At 42.9% G+C, this 20,737-nt stretch overlaps 1 protein-coding gene across 10 annotated transcripts in view; it reads left to right on the plus strand.

Moving 5' to 3' along the window:
- Window positions 1–20,737, plus strand: part of RAPGEF2 (Rap guanine nucleotide exchange factor 2) — a 219,811-nt gene that overhangs the window by 84,350 nt on the left and 114,724 nt on the right. Inside the window, exon 1 of one of the 10 annotated variants that reach the window (XM_074376783.1) lies at window positions 18,010–18,032. The exons of 6 other annotated variants lie outside the window; for them this stretch is intronic. Coding sequence is in view for 1 of the 4 variants with exons in the window: in XM_074376766.1 (XP_074232867.1) it covers window positions 19,746–19,834 (89 nt within the window). In the remaining 3 variants the exon portion in view is untranslated. 3 more of the 10 variants (XM_074376776.1, XM_074376766.1, XM_074376777.1) reach the window with 3 other exon arrangements.

A 20,737-nucleotide genomic window follows, 5' to 3' on the forward strand; every position in this document is an offset into this window, starting at 1 on the left:
ATTAGTGATTCCAGGAAACACTGAGGTTTGGTTAAAGCACAATATGGATTAGGTGTTAGTAACAGTCTGTTTTTACAAAACAACTGGTTCACAGAGGACTCCACATTTACCACGTTTTTATCCTGTCAGGCTGGAGATTGGCTATCAGTGCGCGTAATAAGTAACCTGATTGTTCTCTTGAAAGTGTCAACTCATTTTGACAGGTGATTCAGCTCAAACAGTTAGTGTTTTTTGGTTTTTTTTTTGAAGGGGGGTGTAATTTATTTTGTTTATTTTTAGAGGAGGTACTGGGGATTGAACCCAGGACCTTGTGCATGCTAAGTACACACTGGACCACTTGAGCTACACCCCACCCCCAACGGTTAGTTCTGGATCAAAGTACTTTGGACAACATTTTCATGTTTTTAACTGCTTCTCATGAAATTGCTCTGACACCTGACACCATTAAGCGAGAAGGGTGATGTACGTTGCAGAAAGCCTGTTGTTTGGCTTCCAAATTTCTTTAGCTTCACTGAATTCCTCAGTTGACATTTAGGTCAGCATTTTATATTTTTAAAATTAATTAACTAATTTCAACTTTTTTTTGAGTTTGGTTTTTTGGGGGGAGAGGTAATTAGATTTATTTATTTGTTTGTTTATTTTTAACAGAGGTACTGGGGATTGAACCCAGGACCTTCTGCATGCTAAGCATGTGCTCTACCACTGAGCTCTCCCCACCCCCACCCCTTTACTTTTCATTTTTATTTTTATTTTCTCTCAAAAATCACAAATAAAAGTGGGTTTTGGTTACACTTTACTTTGGTCATTCAAGCATGACTGTTGTTCCTTGCTAAGACTTTCAACCTTTATGGAACTTATGCATTTTTGTGACTGTCAGTGGCATCCTGCTCACTTGGCCCTGCTCCAAGCCATTTCACTGATACGAATGTTGCTTTATGAGTTTTATCCTAAACCTGTTTGAAGTGTACCAAGTTTTGAAACTTGGATATTTGTACAAGTGACTGTGGTGTCACTTGTAATATTGTTACATATAATGCTGCCCTAAGACAAAGCCAAGCTCTTGTTTGGAGTGCTATTTATGTTCTTGAAACAAGGTGCAATTTATAGGTTTATTTGTTTTTCTTAAAGTCTAATTTAAAATAAATTCAGCGTCTTCATGTGATCAGAAAGATGGTGAGCAGAGGTAACGCAGGAATCCAGCAAAAGTTAGTCTCGTTCTCATTTCCGAAAGTGCCAGAGGGGACCTTCGCGGTAGATGAATATAGAAACAGTATAAGCTGCATGTGTTTTCCCAAGCCTGTGAACGAAGCAGTTGTGGTCACTGAGTTGTTCAGGTTGTGCACTGCACAACTCTCTGACATGCTGTTTACACCCACAGCCGTGGTGGGTTGGTGTGTTAGGACAGTGACAGGCAGAGGTTGGTGAAGTAACTTGAGGAAGGAGTTCTTCCCACTAATTTTCTCAAAGGCATCATTTGCAGCAGCCCCGGGGCTGGACAGCAATAGATGAAAATTATCTTAGCTGAAGTTGCAGGTTTAGAAGTGTTTTTTAAAGAGTATTTGGTTTTCTGCAAATAATGGGCAGGAAAATACCAATAAAGTTTATTGCCCTAATATTCTCTGAATCAGTGTATTTAAGAAAGTGTAGTAGAAATTGTTATGTACTTTAAATTTTCTCACTTCTAACATTGCCCCACTGTGTGTGCTGAGTCCTGTTTACAGTCAAATCGCAGTATCATAACTTGGATGAATGTGATTTTCTGGCTGCTGACTTCTTGGAAAGGCTGATAATTCTGATTTAGATACTAAAGCTAGGTTTGCACTGTGTTTCTAAACTTTCACCTCATTGTTTGGATTGTTTATTAGAGAAGGAGATCGTTTATCTAGGTTGTATATTAACTCACAGAACTGGAATCCTTTTCAACTAATGTAGTGATCATTTTTGCATCTATTTGCAAAAAAAAGTCAGTACAGTAGATATTTAAAACACAAAGCATTATTATTATACAGACTCTCTTTTGAATTTATGTTGGTCACAATCCTGGGGGGGTGAAAACATTCTTATTAAAACACTGAATTTGATTTTGTCAGTGGAGTCAGTTTTATCATGGGGCCTCCAGAGAAGTGAAATGATCATGGGCACCGTATTTAGTCATAAACAAGCAGTATTTTTATTGCTCTGACAGTTAAAACCTGTCTGTATTTTTCATATCCAGAGCAAGTGGTCAATAGTCCCTTCGCTGCATACCCGCGTGGTGCCAGGGCAGGGCCATAAGGTTGAAAGACAAGGCCAGGGTAGCTGTTAGCCTAGGAACCTGGAAGGTGCCAAGAGAAGGTTGGTAATTAGCACTGGGAGCCAGACGGCCTGGCGACAAAGGCCTACACAGGCGGGTGAAGGCTTGCAGTGCACGGACGGGAGGGTCCAGCTGCCAGGTTTTGTCAGGCTGCAGACCTAGCAGTCAGAGTAACCTACCACCACGAATGTCGTAGGAAATTACATCTATAACTGGCAAAGCCCTGTCCGTGGGAAGGCTGAACCTTGAAATGCTGTCACAATTTTGGGCTGGTTCACGGGCCCTTTTCATATATATGGTAGTTCTGCCTCATTCTAAAGTAGGTTTGGTAGAGTTGCAGTTTTGAGGCGTTATTTCCATGGTATTTCCAACATCAGCTGAAACTTGCGTTCACTCCTACCATTTGGTCTCTTGGTTCTGGAGTTCCCAGTGGAAGCGACAGTCACGCATGCTAAGGTCTGGCTGGTGAGGTGAAGTGGTTGTGTGTGCAGCATGAGGAAATGCCTCGGGGTTGTTACATGGTGGAGTGTAAATTGACTCAGCCAAGTCCACAACGAGTGCAAAATCCCATCAAAGACATTATTTTAGTGTATGTGGTAATCAGTCAGAGGGGGCTCCTAGATAAGTGAGTTTGGAGTTGGGTTTCTGACTTAGATTGTTGGACGTGGTTGGGAGGAAATGCATACATGTCGAGGAGCCCCTTCCTCGAGTGGAAGCCCGAGGACAGGATTGCTTATCTAGGGTAGGGGTGCTCTGTAGGGCGTGCAGGGGCTGTGGAAGCATCGCTGAGGATGTCCGGTTTACAGGTGTGCAGACCCGGCTGGAAAGGCCTGGACTACAGGTGGGTGGGTCTCAGGTGACATGGATGGGAGGCTGGGAGAAGCACGTGCATTGTTTATCTCTCCGGGGGCGGCCAGGCCACGGTCCAGAGCCCTTCCCTCCATCCATCCCAGGTCCACCACAGTCTCAGGAGGAACATTACGCCGTGGTACCCGCCGTAATCCCATTTTAAATTAGAGCTGGCAGCTCTGATGAGGATAAGTGGGAAACAAGACATTGAGCTAATCAGTTCTGAGAGGCTGGAATACTGTTCTCATTATGATTCACATGACAAACAACGAGCTACTTGAGTCTAAAAATCACAGGCCTCCTTTCTGCCTGCCAGTGCTGTGTGATAAGTTAATTGATTGCTGAGAACTTGCTGTTTTTTTTTCCCCCAGTAGTGGAAGTGGGTGAAACAGTGGAAGGATAATTCTGTGTCTGTGGGGTGGGGACTGGAGGCACAGTTACGTGTCCCGCATTCCACGTGGACACCATCTTCTTGAAAGGGTGCACATTTGCTGTGTCTTGTGATGCCTCATTGGAGATGGAGTGTGGCATTTTGAAAATAACTCACTGGCGGAAGGTACCTTTATTGGACATTAACTGGGGGTCAGAGTTCTGGAAGTGGTACATGGCCGGTGAGGTTTTCCTTCAGGTACTGGCGACATCCAACAGGAATGGCACGGATTAAACTGGGGAGGAAGGGATGGGAAAAATAGGAAAACAAAAGAAAAACTGCAAATCACCTTAAAACTGTCCTCATCGAGTTTTTAAAGTTTTTTTTGGGGGGGACGGCAATTAGGTTTATTTATTTGTTTATTTATTCTTAGAAGAGGTACTAGAGATCAAACCCAGAACCTCATGCACACTAAGCATGCACTCTACCACTTGAGCTATAATCTCCCCACCTCCATCAAGTTTTTAAAATAACACATTGGTCTTACATCCCTTCTTACATGAGAAGATAGCAGTAACTTATAACAGGATTAAATGAAGTGATAACATGCACTTTTTTTTTTTAATTGAGGTACAGTCAGTTTACAATGTTGTGTCAGTTTCTGGTGTACAGCACAATGCTTCAGTCACATATGAATATACGTATATTCATTTTCATATTCTTTTTCACCGTGAGCTACTACAAGATCTTGTATATATTTCCCTGTGCTATACAGTATAAACTTGTTTATCTATTTTATATATACCAGTTGGTATCTACAAATCTTGAACTCCCAGTCTGTCCCTTCCCACCCTCTTCCCCACTGGCTACCACAAGTCTGTATTCTATGTCTGCACATCTGTTTCTGTTTTATATATAAGTTCGTTTGTCTTTTTTTTTTTAAATTAGATTCCACATATGAGTAATATCATATGGTATTTTTCTTTCTCTTTCTGGCTTACTTCACTTAGAATGAAATTCTCCAGGTCCATCCATGTTGCTGCAAATGGCATTATTTTATCATTTTTTATGGCTGAGTAGAATTTCATTGTATAAATACACCACATCTTCTTTATCCAGTCATCTCTCAGTGGGCATTTAGGTTGTTTCTATTTCTTGGCTATCGTAAATAGTGCTGCTATGAACATTGGGGTGCAGGTGTCTTTTTGAATTAGGGTTCCTTCTGGATATATGCCCAGGAGTGGGATTGCTGGATCATATGGTTAAGTCTGTCTTTAGTCTTTTGAGGAATCTCTGTACTGTTTTCCACAATGGCTGCATGAAACTGCATTCCCACAAACAATATAGGAAGGTTCCCTTTTCTCCACACCCTCTCCAGCATTTATCATTTGTGTACTTTTGAATGATGGCCATTCTGGCTGATGTGAGGTGATACCTCATTGTAGTTTTGATTTGCATCTCTGATAATTAGCGATATTGAGCATTTTTTTCATTTGCCTATTGGTTACTTGTATGTCTTCATTGGAGAATTGCTTATTTAGGTCTTCTGCCCTTTTTCAGATTGGGTTGTTTGGTTTTTTTCTTATTAAGTCATATGAGCTGTTTATATAGTCTGGAAATCAAGCCCTTGTCAGTTTCATCTTTTGTAAATATTTTCTCCCATTTCATAGGCTGTCGTTTTGTTTTGCTTATGGTTTCCTTTGCTGTGCAAAAGCTTGTAAGTTTAATTAGGCCCCATTTGTTTATTCTTGCTTTTATTTCTATTGCTTGGGCAGACTGCCCTAGGGGAGCACTGCTGATAGCATACGCTTTTCATCAGTTTCCTCTATGGCCAGCACTGTTGGAAGTTTCTAATATTTCTTTAAAAGAAAAAAGTGTTCCTCCCTCCCCCACCCTCCCTCTTCCCTTCCTTCCTCCCAAGAGAAGCCATTGCACTTTATTCAGTTGTTACTTGAAATGACCGACAGTTAGTGGATGGCAGCAGAATGAGTAAGGACTACTAGTTACAAGAACTACCTCTTAGACATTGTTTTATACACTCCATTATCACAGTATTTTGCAGAAGCAGGTGATTGGAGCCTGTGGTTGGACAGTTAATGAAATGGTTGGTTAGACAGGGAGTCATAGAAACGTACTTCTGTTTTAACTTAAAAATATCCAATTTGATCTGTACATATAAACACATGTATAACTGAATACATAATTGGATGAAAATGTACACCTGCATGCATAAAGTTGTGTGTGTGTGTGTGTGTGTGTGTGTGTGTGTGACAGTGAGTCAGTCCTCTGGGACTTGACTGACTTCCCACAATCTTTGACCGTTATTTCCCCCACATCCAGCCCAGAAGCAGTTAAAAAACTGACACACCCGTATCGAGATCACCAAAGCATTCTGCTTCTCAGGATGAGCGATTATTAGGTTCAACAGATAGTTGTCAAGAGTAAACGATCAATGTATTGCTCTTTCAAAATATTAATCTGTTAACCCTAATCACTACAAGGGGTGGTGTGCTGGCAGCTTCATGTCTCAGGAGGGTCGTTCACCAACAAGGCTGATCAAAAGTGATGAGCAAATGATGGAACCAGCTTCGCAGGTCAAACATCAAGGCGGGAGGGCAGAGCTCAGTGGTAGAGGGTGTGCTCAGCAGGTGCGAGGTCCTGGGTTCCATCCCCAGTGCCTCCATTAAAAAAAAAAAAATGAATACATAAACCTACTCCCCCCTAAAACAACAACAACAACAACAGCAACAAAAAACAGAATCAGACATCACCCTCCGTTACTAGTGGTGTCTCTTTGAACCCCAGCCTGACGCTTGTAGCAGTACTGAGCTGTCTGTCCTGATCTCGGTCCACCGCTCACCTGCAGCTCTCTGCCCGCGTATCCCTCTGTCTCCTCCGTCCTGCAGTGTTACTGGGTGTGTCCGTGTGCCTGCCTGGAACGTGGGGCTGCCACACCCAGAGACCCCCGCAGTGTGCCATCAAAGCCGAGGGGTAACAGTGTCTTGAGGAGGAGGAGGGGTCTGTTTGTCCGCTGCTTCAAGGAGCATCAGTAAGGTGAGACTAGAGACCTGCCCTTGGACGTAACAGTGTGGGAGTCACGGGTGACCTGGGGAGCCCCTCAGTGAAGTAGATCGTGCTCTGAAGATGGGCCCTGGGGAAAGAGGTTTTATCATTTCATCAGCAGGGAAACGGGGTCCTGGCTGGAGCTGTGAGGTCAGGGGGATTTGTTTCCTTAAAGCCCGAAGATGCGTGTTTGTGCGCTGATGGCAGTGACCCAGTGGGGAGAGCTCCATGCAGGGAGGAGGGAGGTTACTGCAGAAGTGGGTGAAACCCTTTTTACAGACTGTCTTACGGTCAGAGCCATAGTCAGTGGGTGGGCTAGGGGGTTCAGTGGTGGGTGCTGAGGAGTCTGGACGAGAGAGAGAAATTGTGACAGGAGCGTTGAATGCCCGCTGATACCAGTGGTCACTGGCAGGCAGTCAGTGCCCCCGGCCCCGGCGAGGTTCGGGCTTGCGGGGCAGGCACGGTGGGCGTGGGCATGGGGCGCTGCTGGCTTTGTGCGTTGCCGCAGCAGCACTGTGGGGGCGGGGGGAGCAGGGGTTACGGTGTGCCCAGGCCCTGGGGCTGCTGGTGCCCTGTCCAGGGTGCCCTTCCTGTCTCTAACAGCTTTAATGAATAGCTTGTCACCTGCTCTAGACGTTGCTTTGAGTCTCAGTTCTGACCTCTCTTTTCTCCCCTGACAGGTTTTTTTGGGCGGGGGGCAAATCACGCTCCAGAGTTAGAAATGACCGCATCTGTCAAGTCACCTGCCTCGTCACCGCCGGGGCCTTTGCTCAGATGTCACTTGCTCTGTGGGAGCAGCTCCTGAGGCCCCCAGGGCGTCTTCCGCAGTATCACCATATTGTCGTTTAAAAGCTCAGACTTTCCCTGGTTGCTCCCTTGCATGGTGAGCTTACGTGACACTCAGCTGCCAACAGAGAGACTCCACAGTCCTTGGTGAGGTGTGCGGGCAGCTCAGACCGGCTCACTCTGCCGGGACGTTCGCCCATTGGTGCCACCCCGCCCTCTTCACCCACGGGAGGGACCCACGTGTCTGCTAAACTCAAAGACCCTTTAAAGGCACGGGGTGCAGTCCTCAACTTCCCTTCCCCAGTGCCTAGCACATAGCAGGCACCTCATAGATATTTGTTGAACGTATTGGTTCAGGATTACATTTTAACTTGCCCTTAAAAAAAAAGAGCTTAACAATATTGGGCTCACACAATCCCTTGTAAAAATGACTCTGAGAAGCTGTGATTTACTGAATGTCAGGTGAGAGCAGAGGAGGAGGAGCGGGGAGAGCAGAGGCAGCGGTGTCCGGAAGAAGCTGTCCAGGGGCCCGAGGATGGCCCCGCTCCATCCGTGCAGGTGCAGCCGAGGGAGAGGGCAGGCGGCGTCTTCCTGGGTGTCGTTTGCTCACTGTATTAATTACAGTTCATTTTGGTTGCATAAGACAGTTGCTTGCGCACAGCGGGAGCAGCGTTTTCTCCCACATGAGAGAATCTGGGAGGTCCACGTCCAGGACGGTCCAGGCTCCCATCCGTCTGCCCTGCTCAGCGCTTCTGTTCAGCCTCAGTTCAGGACATGGCTTCCCGGCCAAGCCCAGCCGTCCTGTCTGCAGGTCTTGTATTCTGAGATGTACTGTGCCCCTAAAAGTAATGAGATAAAGCCTGCTAAGGAGAAAGGGGATGGATGCTGGAGTGGGGGCCAGCGGCTGTGTTACCCACACTCTTCTGGTCTCCCCCCTGCTCTCCTCCTCTGTTAGTGTCTCACCTTCCTGGACCCTCTTCAGCTCCCTCTTCTGTCCTCTTCTCCTCCTGCCGGAGCTTGACTCACGTACAGGTGTTCCCCTGGTACACACCCAAATAAAGTAAACGTGTATCTTAAGATTTTAAAGAAATGCTAGGAAAGAGCTCCAAATAAGGCAAATAGAAATCAAAACAAAGGTGAGCTTGGTTTGACTGGAGCTGATGATGACTTGGTTTGACCTGGAGGGAGAGTTCTGGGCTTGATAGAAGTGTATCCTGTGTTCAGTTTGAAAGGAGGGAGGTAGGAGTCTAAGTTACAGGAAGACAGTGAACTCGGGTAAAAGGCACCGCGGAATATACTGAAACATTCCACCTTTGGTATTTTTAGCTGCTTCTGTACCAAACGTCTTCATCCTGGAGGGCGGACGTGGTTTCAGCATCCATTAGATCACACCTGCCCCTTTCCAGTCACCTTCCCGTGTGACTCCCTCTGCGCAGAGCAGAGCCCTCCCTGGGGAGGGAGCTCAGTGGCCGGATTGAGCTGGGAATTGGTTGCTATGACTACAGCACCGCAGGTGTGCTGTGCCTGCAAGTCAGGCTTCGTGGTCCTCGGAATAGGGGCGCTGGTGGTGTCCCAGCAAAGTAGCCTTAAAGGGAAGATCTCTGGTGTCTCTGTGTGTAGAGTGGACCTGGTACCACAGGGCGCCTGCCGCTTTCAGTCTTCAGCCAGGGAGCCTGTCATCTGTGGTCCTTGCGTAAGTGCCTGTGGGAGCTCACCCCAGAGGTCCTTATTTGCAGTGATGTTTGAATTTCTCTGGCCAAAGGAAATATCATATTTCATAAAGATTTTAAAGTCTGACACGTGTGTGTGTGGCGAAATACAGTATTGTTTTTCTCTGTAAAATGCTGGAGGTGTTTTCTGCCAAGTGGGAAGGCACTCCTAGCCTGTGGTTGTGCACAATTATTTGGGGGAAGGCTTGGTTTGGAGGGTGTGGCAATTACTGTGTCACCTGTATGAGCTCACAGTGTCTTAAAATGTGTAGCAACGAAATTTGTTTTCGTTTCAAGAAATATACTGTTCAGTATTGGGAACGCTGACAAAATAAAAAAGAGTAAGGCTATTGCTAAGAGAGATTAATGTATGAAGCCAGTTATACTTGGTGAAATTGGAATGTCTTTATTAAAATAAAAATTTCAGTTAATTTCAGGGACGCACTTTTATTTTACTATGAACTGAATTATATATTTATAAATAAATATTACTATGAGTATAAAATTACATATATAATATATAGGCATATACCATATAAATAAACAACAAAATTGTATGTTTGAATGTTAAAGAAAATGACTTTATTCTGTATTACGTACCCCACTTTTTTTTTTTAGTATTGTTGAACAATTTACTAAAAGTCATTTAAACGTACTTCAAGAATTAAATAGTTGAAATAAAGTGAGACAATAGCTTAGGCATGTAGATCACTGCCTTTTTTATGTTAGTATTTAAATAAATTTAACCTGGGTTTGAAAGCTATCTGCTTAACATTTATTATTTATTGCTGTGAGTTCAAAAATACTAAAAATTACGTATTGCCTTAGGTGTTTCTTACTTTTAGCACACATGAATGGCTTCATGTATAGGAATTAGATATTTTTGTAATTAAATATAAAATATAATTTCTGGTATTGAATGTTTATCTGTTCCAGATCTAGATTTTCTTAGTTCTACCTTTATCTGTGATTTTTTTTGAGTCAGATATTTAAGGACAGTTTTTACCTTCTGTTTTATGATGGCTTACTTTACATTTTATGACTATAAACTGCTTAGTGTCTCAGTTTCATTAAGATAACTTTTGCTATTAAACATTTTCAGATAATGTTAAAAATTGGGGCAATGGTCAAAATCTGTCAAAACACTTTCCTAGGTTTTATTTTTATTATTATTTTTTGGCTCATTAGGGTGCATTTAGAAAACCACCATTAAGTATTTAAGTATACATGAAATATATTTAAATATATATATGTATGCCTAGTGGTGGTTTTCTGAATGCACCCTTGTGAACCAAAGGTGGTGGGTGAGGAGTAAATTAGGAGTTTGGGATTAGCAGACACACACTACTATATATAAAATAGATAAACAACAAGGTCCTCCTGTATAGCACAGTGAACTATACTCAGTATCCTATAGTAAACCATAATAGTAAAAAGTGTGAGAGATAGATACATATATATATATCTGAATCCCTTTGCTGTACGCCAGAAACTAGCACAACATTGTAAATCAACTAAACTTCAATTTAAAAAAATGTATTCATACTTAATTCAGTTGTGCAGATAGGAAAACTTTTCTCTCATCAGGCTAAATCATCTGTATTCCAGGATGTATATATCTCTCTCAGAGTTTTCTGCTGCCATGGTAGTTTATATAGTCTAAAATAATTATTAATTGTTATTCAGAATCTTGAGACTGTTTCAGCTTACCACTTTGTCACCTGATCTTGGAGTTCAGCTTGTTATGTAACTTTGGAAACACAGAGTAAAGAGTTATCTGTGAATAGGGTCTTCCAGGTTTTATAATCACTATCCTATTTAAGTGAATTTTTAACGCAGTTGAGGTATAATTGATACAAAGTGAGTAACCTTTTGTATGTTAATCTTATAAATAGTTAACTATATACAGTTTGTATAAATATGGTTAATTTTGTGTATGGAAACATCATTGTGGCTAAAGCAGGGGTCCATTCCCCCCCCCCGCCCCGATTATCTGTATCAGAATATGGATAATTATAGTCCTTCAAACATAGTGGAGAAGAGCTTCCTGAAAACGACTCAAGCACAAGAGGGGTGTTTTAACTTTTCTAGGGATGTGCTTGTGGGACAATAAGTGGAAAAGACACTGAAGTAGGGTCCTTGTGTTTGACAGTAAAGATGGCTAGGAGATAACGTGGGGCAAGGCTAGGAGAGGTGGGTGACCAAGGTAGAGGTTTCCAACCTGGGCTTGTTACTGGGTACACTGGCTTAGGGTGGGTGCAGCCCTGAGGCCCAGGCCCGGGAGAGTCCAGTCACTGCAGTCTGGCTGGACCTCCCACTCTCATTTTCAGAGCTCGCAGGCAGGTGGTCAGTCAGGTTTGAACTGGTGAGAAAATCAGTGTATAACCACTGAAGTGTTAAGATCATTGAATGAGAGGGTCCTGGGGGTTCTGGAAAGCTGGGACCAGGGACCTTGGTGTGCCACGGCCTGGGGCCTGACTAGTGTTTTCATGGACATAGAAGTTGGTGGGGCACAGGTCAGTCATTTAGGACTGACTGATGTATTGTAATGAAATTACAGAGAATAGAAACAGTGAGATAAAGAATGCTTTGAACTTGCCTGTCTGGCGGTGGAATACCTTTGACAGCTGTAACCAAATCTAGGGGCTAGAGGTGAGTGGGTACCTGAGGTGAAGTGAGTACTTTCGGCCTTAGGGCATGGTGTAGTTCGTGCTTTGCCAGACAGGGGGAGCTACAGGAAGTATGGAGAGAGAGAGAGAGAATCTGGACACTGAGTCACCTGGAAGGCTTTGGGGGTGGGGGTAGGGTGGAGGGATAGGTAAATAGGGTGAATACAAAAAAGAGGTGCTTACAGGGTCAGAAGGCTGTACGGACTGACAATGACAACTTAAATGGTGTTTTACTGCCCATTCCGGTGTAGAATTCTCTTGTTTTATTTTAAGCAAGCCGTGCAGTATCTTGCCGATTCCTACATGAAGGGGATGCCGGATTGCATAAGTTTTCCTGTTGCATTTTGTAAGTGAGGTAGTATTACGGTTTTACAAAACATAACTTGCAGATAATGGTTTGGGTTGCTTCCAGTTTGGGGGCTTATGTCAGCGTTCATGAACGTTTGTTTCTGTGGACATCTGTTTTCATGACTTCTTGAATAAATGCATGGGAGTGGAACTGCTGGGTTATGTGGTTAGTGTATGTTTAACTTTATAAGAAACTGTTGCACTGTTTTCCGCAGTGGCTGTGGCATTTTGTACTCCCACTAGCAGAAAATTTCAGGCATTCTGGTTGCTCCACATCTTCTCCAGTACTTAGTATTGTCCATCTTTCTAATGTTAGCCATTCTGGCAGATATGTGGTGGTGATCTCACGGTGCTTTTATTATGTGTTTCTCTGAAGACTAGTGTCGTTGAGAAGTTTTTCATGTGTTAATTGGTCGTTCATGTATCTTTGGTGAAGTGTTAGTTCACCCATTTAAAACAAAAAAAAATTTTAAATTGGATTTTGACCATTAGAAAAATTGAATTGACTGTTTTATTTGTGAGTTGTGTTCCGAGTACAATTCCTTCTTTGGATATATTTTGTGAAAATTTTTGTCCAGTCTGTGGCTTGTCTTTTTCTTCCAAATTGTCTTTTCAAAGCAAAACTTTTCCACTTCAGTGAAGTCTGTTATGTCTGTTTTCTTTTATAATTTGTACTTTTGGTGTCCTATTTAAGAAGTTTTTTCTTAACTTGATGGTATAAAGGTTTCCTCATGTTTTTCTTCTAGAAATTTAATAGTTTTAGCTTTTCCATTTGGGCCTGAGATCCATTTTGATTTGATTTTTGTGTATGGTGTAAGGTAAGGGTTCAGGTTTGGCTTATGTTTTTCCATACAGGTACTTGGTGGTTCCAGAACCATTTATTGAGAAGAATATTTTTTACCCACTAAATTGCCTTGGCATATTTGTGAAAAGTCAATAGCCCACCGCACAAAAACTACTAGAGCTGATAAACAGATTCAGCAAGGCAGCAGGATACAAGATTAACACACAGAAATGTGTTGGATTTCTTCACATTAACAATGAAACAGCAGAAAAGGTGAATTTAAAAAATCCCTTTTAAAATCACACCAAAAAACAAAAAACAAAAACCTTAAGAATAAACCTGACCAAGGTGGTGAAAGACTTAAACACTGAGAACTGTAAACCACTGTTAAAGGTAATTAAAGATGATTTAAAGAAATGGAAGGATATCCCATGTTGGAAGAATTAATATTGTTAAAATGGCCATACTACCCAAAGCAATCTACAGATTTAATGTGATCTCTACCAAATTACCCAGGACATTTTTTACAGAATTAAGACAAATAATCCTAAAATTTTATGGAATCACAGAAGACCCAGAACTACTAAAGCAATATTGAAGAAAAAGAATGAAGCTGGAGGAATAACCCTCCCAGACTTCAGACAATACCACAGAGCTGCAGTAATCAACACAGCGTGGTATTGGTACAAAAACAGACTTACGGATCAATGGAGCAGAATAGAGCCCAGAAATAAACCTACAGACTTATGGTCAATTAATCTTCAACAAAAGAGGCAAGAATATGCAGTGGAGAAAAGACAATCTCTTCAGCAAGTGGTGTTGGGAAGACCGGACAGCTGCATGTAAATCAGTGAAGCTAGAACACTCCCTCACACCATACACAGAAATAAACTCAAAATGGCTTAGAGACTTAAACATAAGACAAGGCACAGTAAACCTCTTAGAAGAAAACATAGGCAAAACATTCTCTGACATTAACCTTAGCAATGTTCTCCTAGGGCAGTCTACCCAGGCAATAGAAATAAGAGCAAAAATAAACAAATGGGACCAAATTGAACTTAAAAGCATTTGCATAGCAAAGGAAACCATAAACAAACAAAAAGATAACCTACAGAATGGGAGAAAATATTTACAAATGATGCAACTAACAAGGGCTTAATTTCTACAATACACAAACAGCTCATACAACTTAATAACAACAACAACAACAAAAAACCCAATCCAAAAATGGGCAGAAGACCTAAACAAGCAATTCTCCACTGAAGACATATGGTGGCCAATAGGCACATGAAAAGATGCTTACTATTGCTAATTATCAGAGAAATGCAAATCAAAACTACAATGAGGTATCACCTCACACCAGTCAGAATGGCCATCATTCAAAAGTCCATGAACAATAAATACAATAGCTAAGACATGGAAGCAACCTAAATGTCCATTGTCAGATGACTGGTTAAAAAAGTCATGGTATATTTCTACAATGGAATACTACTCAGCCATAAAAGTGAATGAGATAATGCCATATGCAGCAACATGGATGGACCTGGAGATCGTCATTCTAAGAGAAGTAAGCCAGAAAGAGAAAGACAAGCACCATATGATATCATGTGGAAGCAAAAAAAAGGACACAAATGAACCTATCTACAAAACAGAAACAGACTCACAGACAGAAAACACACTTATGGTTACCAAAGGGGAAAGGATAGGGGGGTGGATAAATTAGGAATTTGGGATTAGCAGATACTAACTACTATATATAAAGCAGAAAAACGAGGACCTACTGTACAGCACAGGGAGCAATATTCAATATCTTGTAATAACCTATAATGAAAAAGAATATAAAGAAGAATATATATATATATGTATGTATAACTGAATCACTATGCTGTACACTGGAAACTAACACAACATTGTAAGTCAACTATACTTCCGTGAAAAAAAAAAAAGAATAGACTGTATTTTTTCAGATCTATTTCTGGACTCCAGCCTTTGTTTTGTTGATCTACATATCAATTCTTACACCAATACCACATTGTCTTCATTTGTGTAGCGTTCCAGTAACTTTTGAAATCATGCAGTATAAATTTTGTTCTTTATCCAGATCATTTTAGCTCTTCTATGCCCTTGCCTTTCCATATAAATTTTCAAATCAGCTTATCAGTGTCAAATCTTGTTAGGTTTGATTGGGTTTGCAGTGAGTGTATAGATCAATTTGGGAAGGTTTACTGTCTTAACAATATGGAGCCTTGCAAACTGTGAATGTGGTATATTTCATAATTCGTTTAGGTCCATTATTATCAGCCTTTGTAGGCTTAAGTCCCCCTTTATAGATTTTAGTTTACAGGTCATGCACAGCCTTCACGAAATATATTCCTAAGTATAGTATTTTTTGATGATACATAGTGGGTTTTGAGCTACCTCAGTCTGTAAGGGCAGAGCTGAAACAGGTTTGACAGTATTGCCAGGGAAACTTGTTGGTAAACTTGGAAGGAACCAGTTATTTATAAAACAAGAGGAAACAAATATGGCTTGTGAGAAATGTCCACATTTCATTCAGATGAATTAAATAAAGTGACATGTTATTGCTTGATATCGTTGTAAGAGATTACATATCTATGTGCGTTTATACTTTTCCTTTCTTGGAAATACGCTCTTTTAAGTTCAAGAATTTTATGGATGCGGTATTATATAAGTAGCCTGAATTACTGTTTAGGTCCTGTCTTCCAAAAATGTGCGTGCTATTTTGGCTTCTGTGGTGTATGCCGGATTTGGGGGAGGCTCGTGGTGGGGTTTCGGTGCCATTTGTATAAGCCTTTAAGGAATATCACATACTTGGTTGCCATTATTTGAGATGTTTCAGTATTTCTTGAGATCGGTTCAGGTTTTGCTGGTTAAAGGCCAATCCGACCCATTCATTTGAAACTATGTACAATTTTTCTCATTAACAAGTTATGTGGATCTGTTCGATTGTTTAACGTGATGGTTTATTTTACCTCTAATGAACTTTATAAAAATCAGGTCATTAAAAAAATCAGACATTAGAGCCAGGCTTTCCTTGTCTCTTCAACTCATGCATGGTGGGCTTTGCCCAGTGAAATGAGGAACATTTAAGCAAGGTGTCGTGGAGAAGGCATGTGTCTAAATGCTGAAGGGGAGAGCTGCTATGGACCATGACTTTTAGACCGGCCGGTCAGCTGCCCTCTGTGCCCAAAGCCCTGTGCTCAGCAGAGACCCGTTTGTGCCACCGAGTGGACTGCTAGTGGCAGATCAATTCAGCTGAGCTGTTCTCAGCCGTTGGTCACGAGGACAGACATCACCAAAGTGTAGTCATCATCACACGGCTGTTCTTCGCTGGTTAGGTTGTGTGTGGCAAGAGAGAAAACCTGCTTGCCCTCTTCACCCCACATAGCCGAGGTAAGAGCGCCTTGTTTCTCTTGGCGGGAAAATAAGAGCCAAAGTCGCCTCTTTCAACTTTTCCCACGTTGTTTCGATTTAAATCTATGCTAGTCTTTCCCACAATCATCCTTCAAGCCAGGTATACAGTTGGGCATCCCTGTGCTGGAGAGCCGTGTGGGGTTCAGCTCAGGCATGTTTTACTAACGAAACTGCGTGGCTGGGCACATCTGAGCATTTGACCTCGGAGACTGGGAGGGGAGCCGACACTGCCGATTTCCCTCCTGCCCTTGACTTAGGAGGGAGAGTGGGTGATGAGTTCCCAGGGATCGATCAAGGGCTGCTGTCAGGCCGCTGCTGAGGTCACCGGGCTGGTATGCGGAAATGTGGCCACACGAAGGGCCTTCGAAGCAGGAAATCAGGAGGCGGGAGGAATTTGGCCTCCACACCAGGAGTAGGGTCCTGGGGAGGGGGCACCCCTGGGGAGGGGGGGTTCCTGAGGAGGGGGCGGTCCTAGGGAAGAGGGGGTCCTGGGGAGGGGGGTTCCTGGGGAGAGGGCAGGGCCAAGGCTGGACCTGGTGCTGCAGAGAGACTGAGGACAGTGCAGGTTAGATTCTTTTTTAAAGGAATTGAAATGTTAAGGGCAGAAATATCCAACGTTTAGGGCTTCTCTGTAGTCAAACAGATAGCAGGCTACTGAGGAATGAAGTAGGGGGACACAGCTCAGAGATGTTCGCCTGTCATTTCTTGCCTGCACTCTGTGTTTGGGAGCAGAGGTTAAGTGCTGAGACTTGCTGTTTGGAGGAGCAGACTCAGTTCATCTGTGCAGGGTGATGCTGGTGAAACAGGCCACGTGGTTAGTTGTCCCACATGGTTACTTCGAACTGAGTCTACTCCAGGCTGTGCTCAGGGATGGCTTGTAATTCACACACACACACAGCTTATATGACTACTTGATGTGTATATGGATTTTTAATAATTATTTAATTAGTTGTTCATTTTTATTTTTGAGGGGGAGGTAATTAGGGTTATTTATTTATTATTTTTAGTGGAGGTACTGGGGATTGAACCCAGGATCTCATGCATGCTGAGCACACTCTCTACCACTGAGCTACACCCTCCCTCCCACCACTTATGTTTTTAAGTAGCTGTTCCTTTTTGTTTGTTAAACTAATGAGTGAGGACAAAATAGTAAAAAAAAAAAAAAAATGAAATGCATTTTTATGGTGTCTTTCAAACCACTTTCCTCTTCCCTTAAAATTTATTCCTATGTATTCTACTGATTTTTGACCATGGGATTGAGGACAACAGCAGTGACTTGTTCCAAGTGTTTTTCCTTTGTGTTAACCTCTGTTCTGCTGTCTAGAGACAGTGTCGGGTGGATATTTTTTATAAGTCCTAAACAAATCCACTGGTCTTGGCTTAGGAGCATCAGCCCAGTCATTTACTTAGATTTTTTTTAGGGAGGAGAGCACCTTTCAGTAACTGCTGATCATTTCCTCCAAATAAAGATATGAAACACTGGTGTCTTGGGGTATTAAAATGTTAATCATTTTGTAAGCTGGGATCGCCCGCCAGTATAATCAGTCTGACTGCTGGGTAAAGGCTGACATGAAAAAGTTTACATTCCAACACTGAGGCATTGCATTCCACTGGGCAGTTCTGACGTCCACCAAGAATGTGGAGGCCCAGACAAAGGGCAAGGTTAGGGACACTGGGAGAGGAGGCCTCTGTGCTCGGCGACGGCCTTTCCTGGAAACTCACACCGGTAGGAAGTGCTCTTGACTCAGCTTGGGTGGGAAAATGTGGCCACAGACACGCAGGGCAGGGGGGGCTCATCTCAGGGAGCGCCTGCAGCGCCCTGCCCGGTGAGTCACAGCCTGTGGGCGCTTGTGGAAACTAGGTAAGACTTCACGTTTGCAGATGTTGGTTCTTGCTTGTGGTGAGCCTTGAACTTGAAAGAAAGTTTATCAGGCTACTAAAGTCTTTCTCTATTTTACATTAATGTAGAAGACTACCGTTAGTAATTTTTTGTGTGCATGTTTTTGGTACTGTCAAGCCATTCTGTTTTGCGCCACTAAAAATAGGGAACTTTATTTCAGTTTTAGGAACAATTTTGTAATTCTCAATTTCTGACTTGTTCTGTACAAAAACCTACTTTGACGGGAATGAAAGTCAGGATTGCTAGTTTTCGGAGCAGCCATTCCTACATTAGTTTTCCCGAGGGAATAAATTTATTTAGGAATAAATCTGCTTGTTAGCTGCAGGTGGCCTTTTCATCTACCATTGGCTGTGAGGTTAGCTCTTTTTTGTTTTTAAATAGATTGACCCAAAGTGAGCCTGCATCACTTTTAGTTGTCACCTTTGTTTGTTTCATGAGAGATTATAAGGACATTCTGAAATTACATGGCGTTAATAGTTGGAAGCCAAGCTATCCACTGTGCCTTTTCAGAACAATTTAGAAGGATTTAAATGGACTATAGCAATTAAATGTTCACACTGTGTAGTGTCAGAAGACTTATCAGCATTTTTAAAAAACAAATACCATATTCTCCATTTCTCCCTATCTCTTTCTAACTTTATGGCCTTTTGTGAAAGGCTGGCATCAAGTATAGAAAGGGCTAACAGGTTTTTAAATATTCAGACCAAGTCTCATTGATAATTGTTAGCTGTATCTTTGTTTTGAAAGATAGTTGTTATATATGTGTTAATATTTGTGTCTTAGACACAAATGTGTGTGTACCTAGAATGACCAAAAGTATCAGAAGACGGAGTTACTTTTTAAAACATTTAAATCCAAAAGTTAAAAAATCATCTATGTCCCTTTAAAAATGAAGGAGTTTAAATTTTAAAAATATCTTTGTTTATCTTGGTATGTAGTGTCGTGAGTGCCGTTTCAAAGAAGCAGATGTTCTGGTAGTTGACGTTCTGACAGCAGCTGCCTGCAGAGGCTCGGTTTTTATAGATTTGACATTCAAATCTGCGCCAGTTCCAGGGTAGCCCTCGAGCTTCTGATGTCCATTTGTAATTCTGCTGAATTGGAATTGCCTTGTGAATGACAAAAGCTGATGGTGTCTTTTTCACTCCGCGGGCCAGTGAGTGAGAACCCACCTGACAGCGCAGCCCGGGGCCGCCCGTCGCCGGCTCGCGCCCCGCGGGGGTGTGGGATGCTCCGTGGGGACGTCCCCGAGCGGGTCCGGAGGTCCGTCCTTGCGCGTCGAGCTCACCGGGGACCGGAGCGCGTGTGTGGCCGAGTGTGGAGACGGCTGCTGAGGGAGGCGAGAGAAGGGGCGGGGTCAGTGCTGCGCCCCAGGGCCGGCCCCGCGTTGTGGCGTCCACCTGTGGTTGTGGGCATCCCGCCCGCCCCATCAGGGAGGGCGGCTCGGCTTGTTCCCTTCGGAGACTCAGACTGAACCGGAGGGACAGTTCTCCGGGGCAGTCGGACGGCGTGCGTCAGACGTGCTACGGTCACCCGCTAGAGATGGCTGAGGACCTTTGGTGGAGCGCATTGGACTGTGGCAGACTTTCAGGTGTGAGACTGAAGGAAGGAAGGCCGAGAGACCCTGTACTGTACGATTTCCTGTTTTTTTCCTCAATGCTGATGTTCAAGAAGTCCATTTTGTTTCTGAGTTGCATTTAGAGAGCAAATGTGACCTTCTGTTTATGAACGTCACAGGGCTCACGATCCTGCTTGTTATCACGGCCTCTGTGCACTCACCTTCTGTAGAATACAAGCGATTTGAAAGCATTTTCTATTTCGTGAGTTCCTTATGAGCTCTGGGTTGATCGCACAGCTTACCCTGGTTCTGTCGTGTGCGTCCGGCAAGTTATCTGGAAGAGGAGTGGGGAGCAGAGTTGCGCGTGTGTGTGTCTGTCTCTGTCTGTCTCTCCCTCCCCATGAATATGTGGAGACACAGTGGGAGACCCTCTATCTTACAGCCAGGGATAAACTAAAAATGGGATAATGCCGGGTGAAAGGAAAATGTCAGTATAACTGACTCTTCAAAACTGGTTTACAATATTTCTTCAGCGTTTGTTGACCACTCCTGCCTGTCTTCTAGTTCTTTGACCCGCAGGCGCTATCACTTCATTGCTAAATTACTGTAGAAAGAGATTGGTTCCAGGTTAACCAGTGGTACAGTTCAGTCATCAAACTCAACTCTTCTTTGTCCCTAAGGCTGGTTGTTGTTTGGTCAAAGTAGAGTTACTGCTTTTCTGATTCGAGTCTTGAATTTTGCCAAAAAACTCAGAGCCACTGAAACTAACAAAAATTCTCTTGAAAAGTCGTTTATAGTACCTTTAAGAAAAATTGTGGAGATGCATATGTGTGTCTGTAGGAGGGGTGTGTGTGTGTGTGTATAAATAACATAAATATATATATTTTAATTTATTATACAACATAAAATATGACTTTTTAACCATTTAAAGTGTAGTGGCGTTAATTACAACCACACTTGTACAGCCATCACCACT

The sequence above is a fragment of the Camelus bactrianus genome, chromosome 2 (assembly GCF_048773025.1).
Source record: "Camelus bactrianus isolate YW-2024 breed Bactrian camel chromosome 2, ASM4877302v1, whole genome shotgun sequence".
Taxonomy (NCBI): Eukaryota; Metazoa; Chordata; class Mammalia; order Artiodactyla; family Camelidae; genus Camelus; species Camelus bactrianus.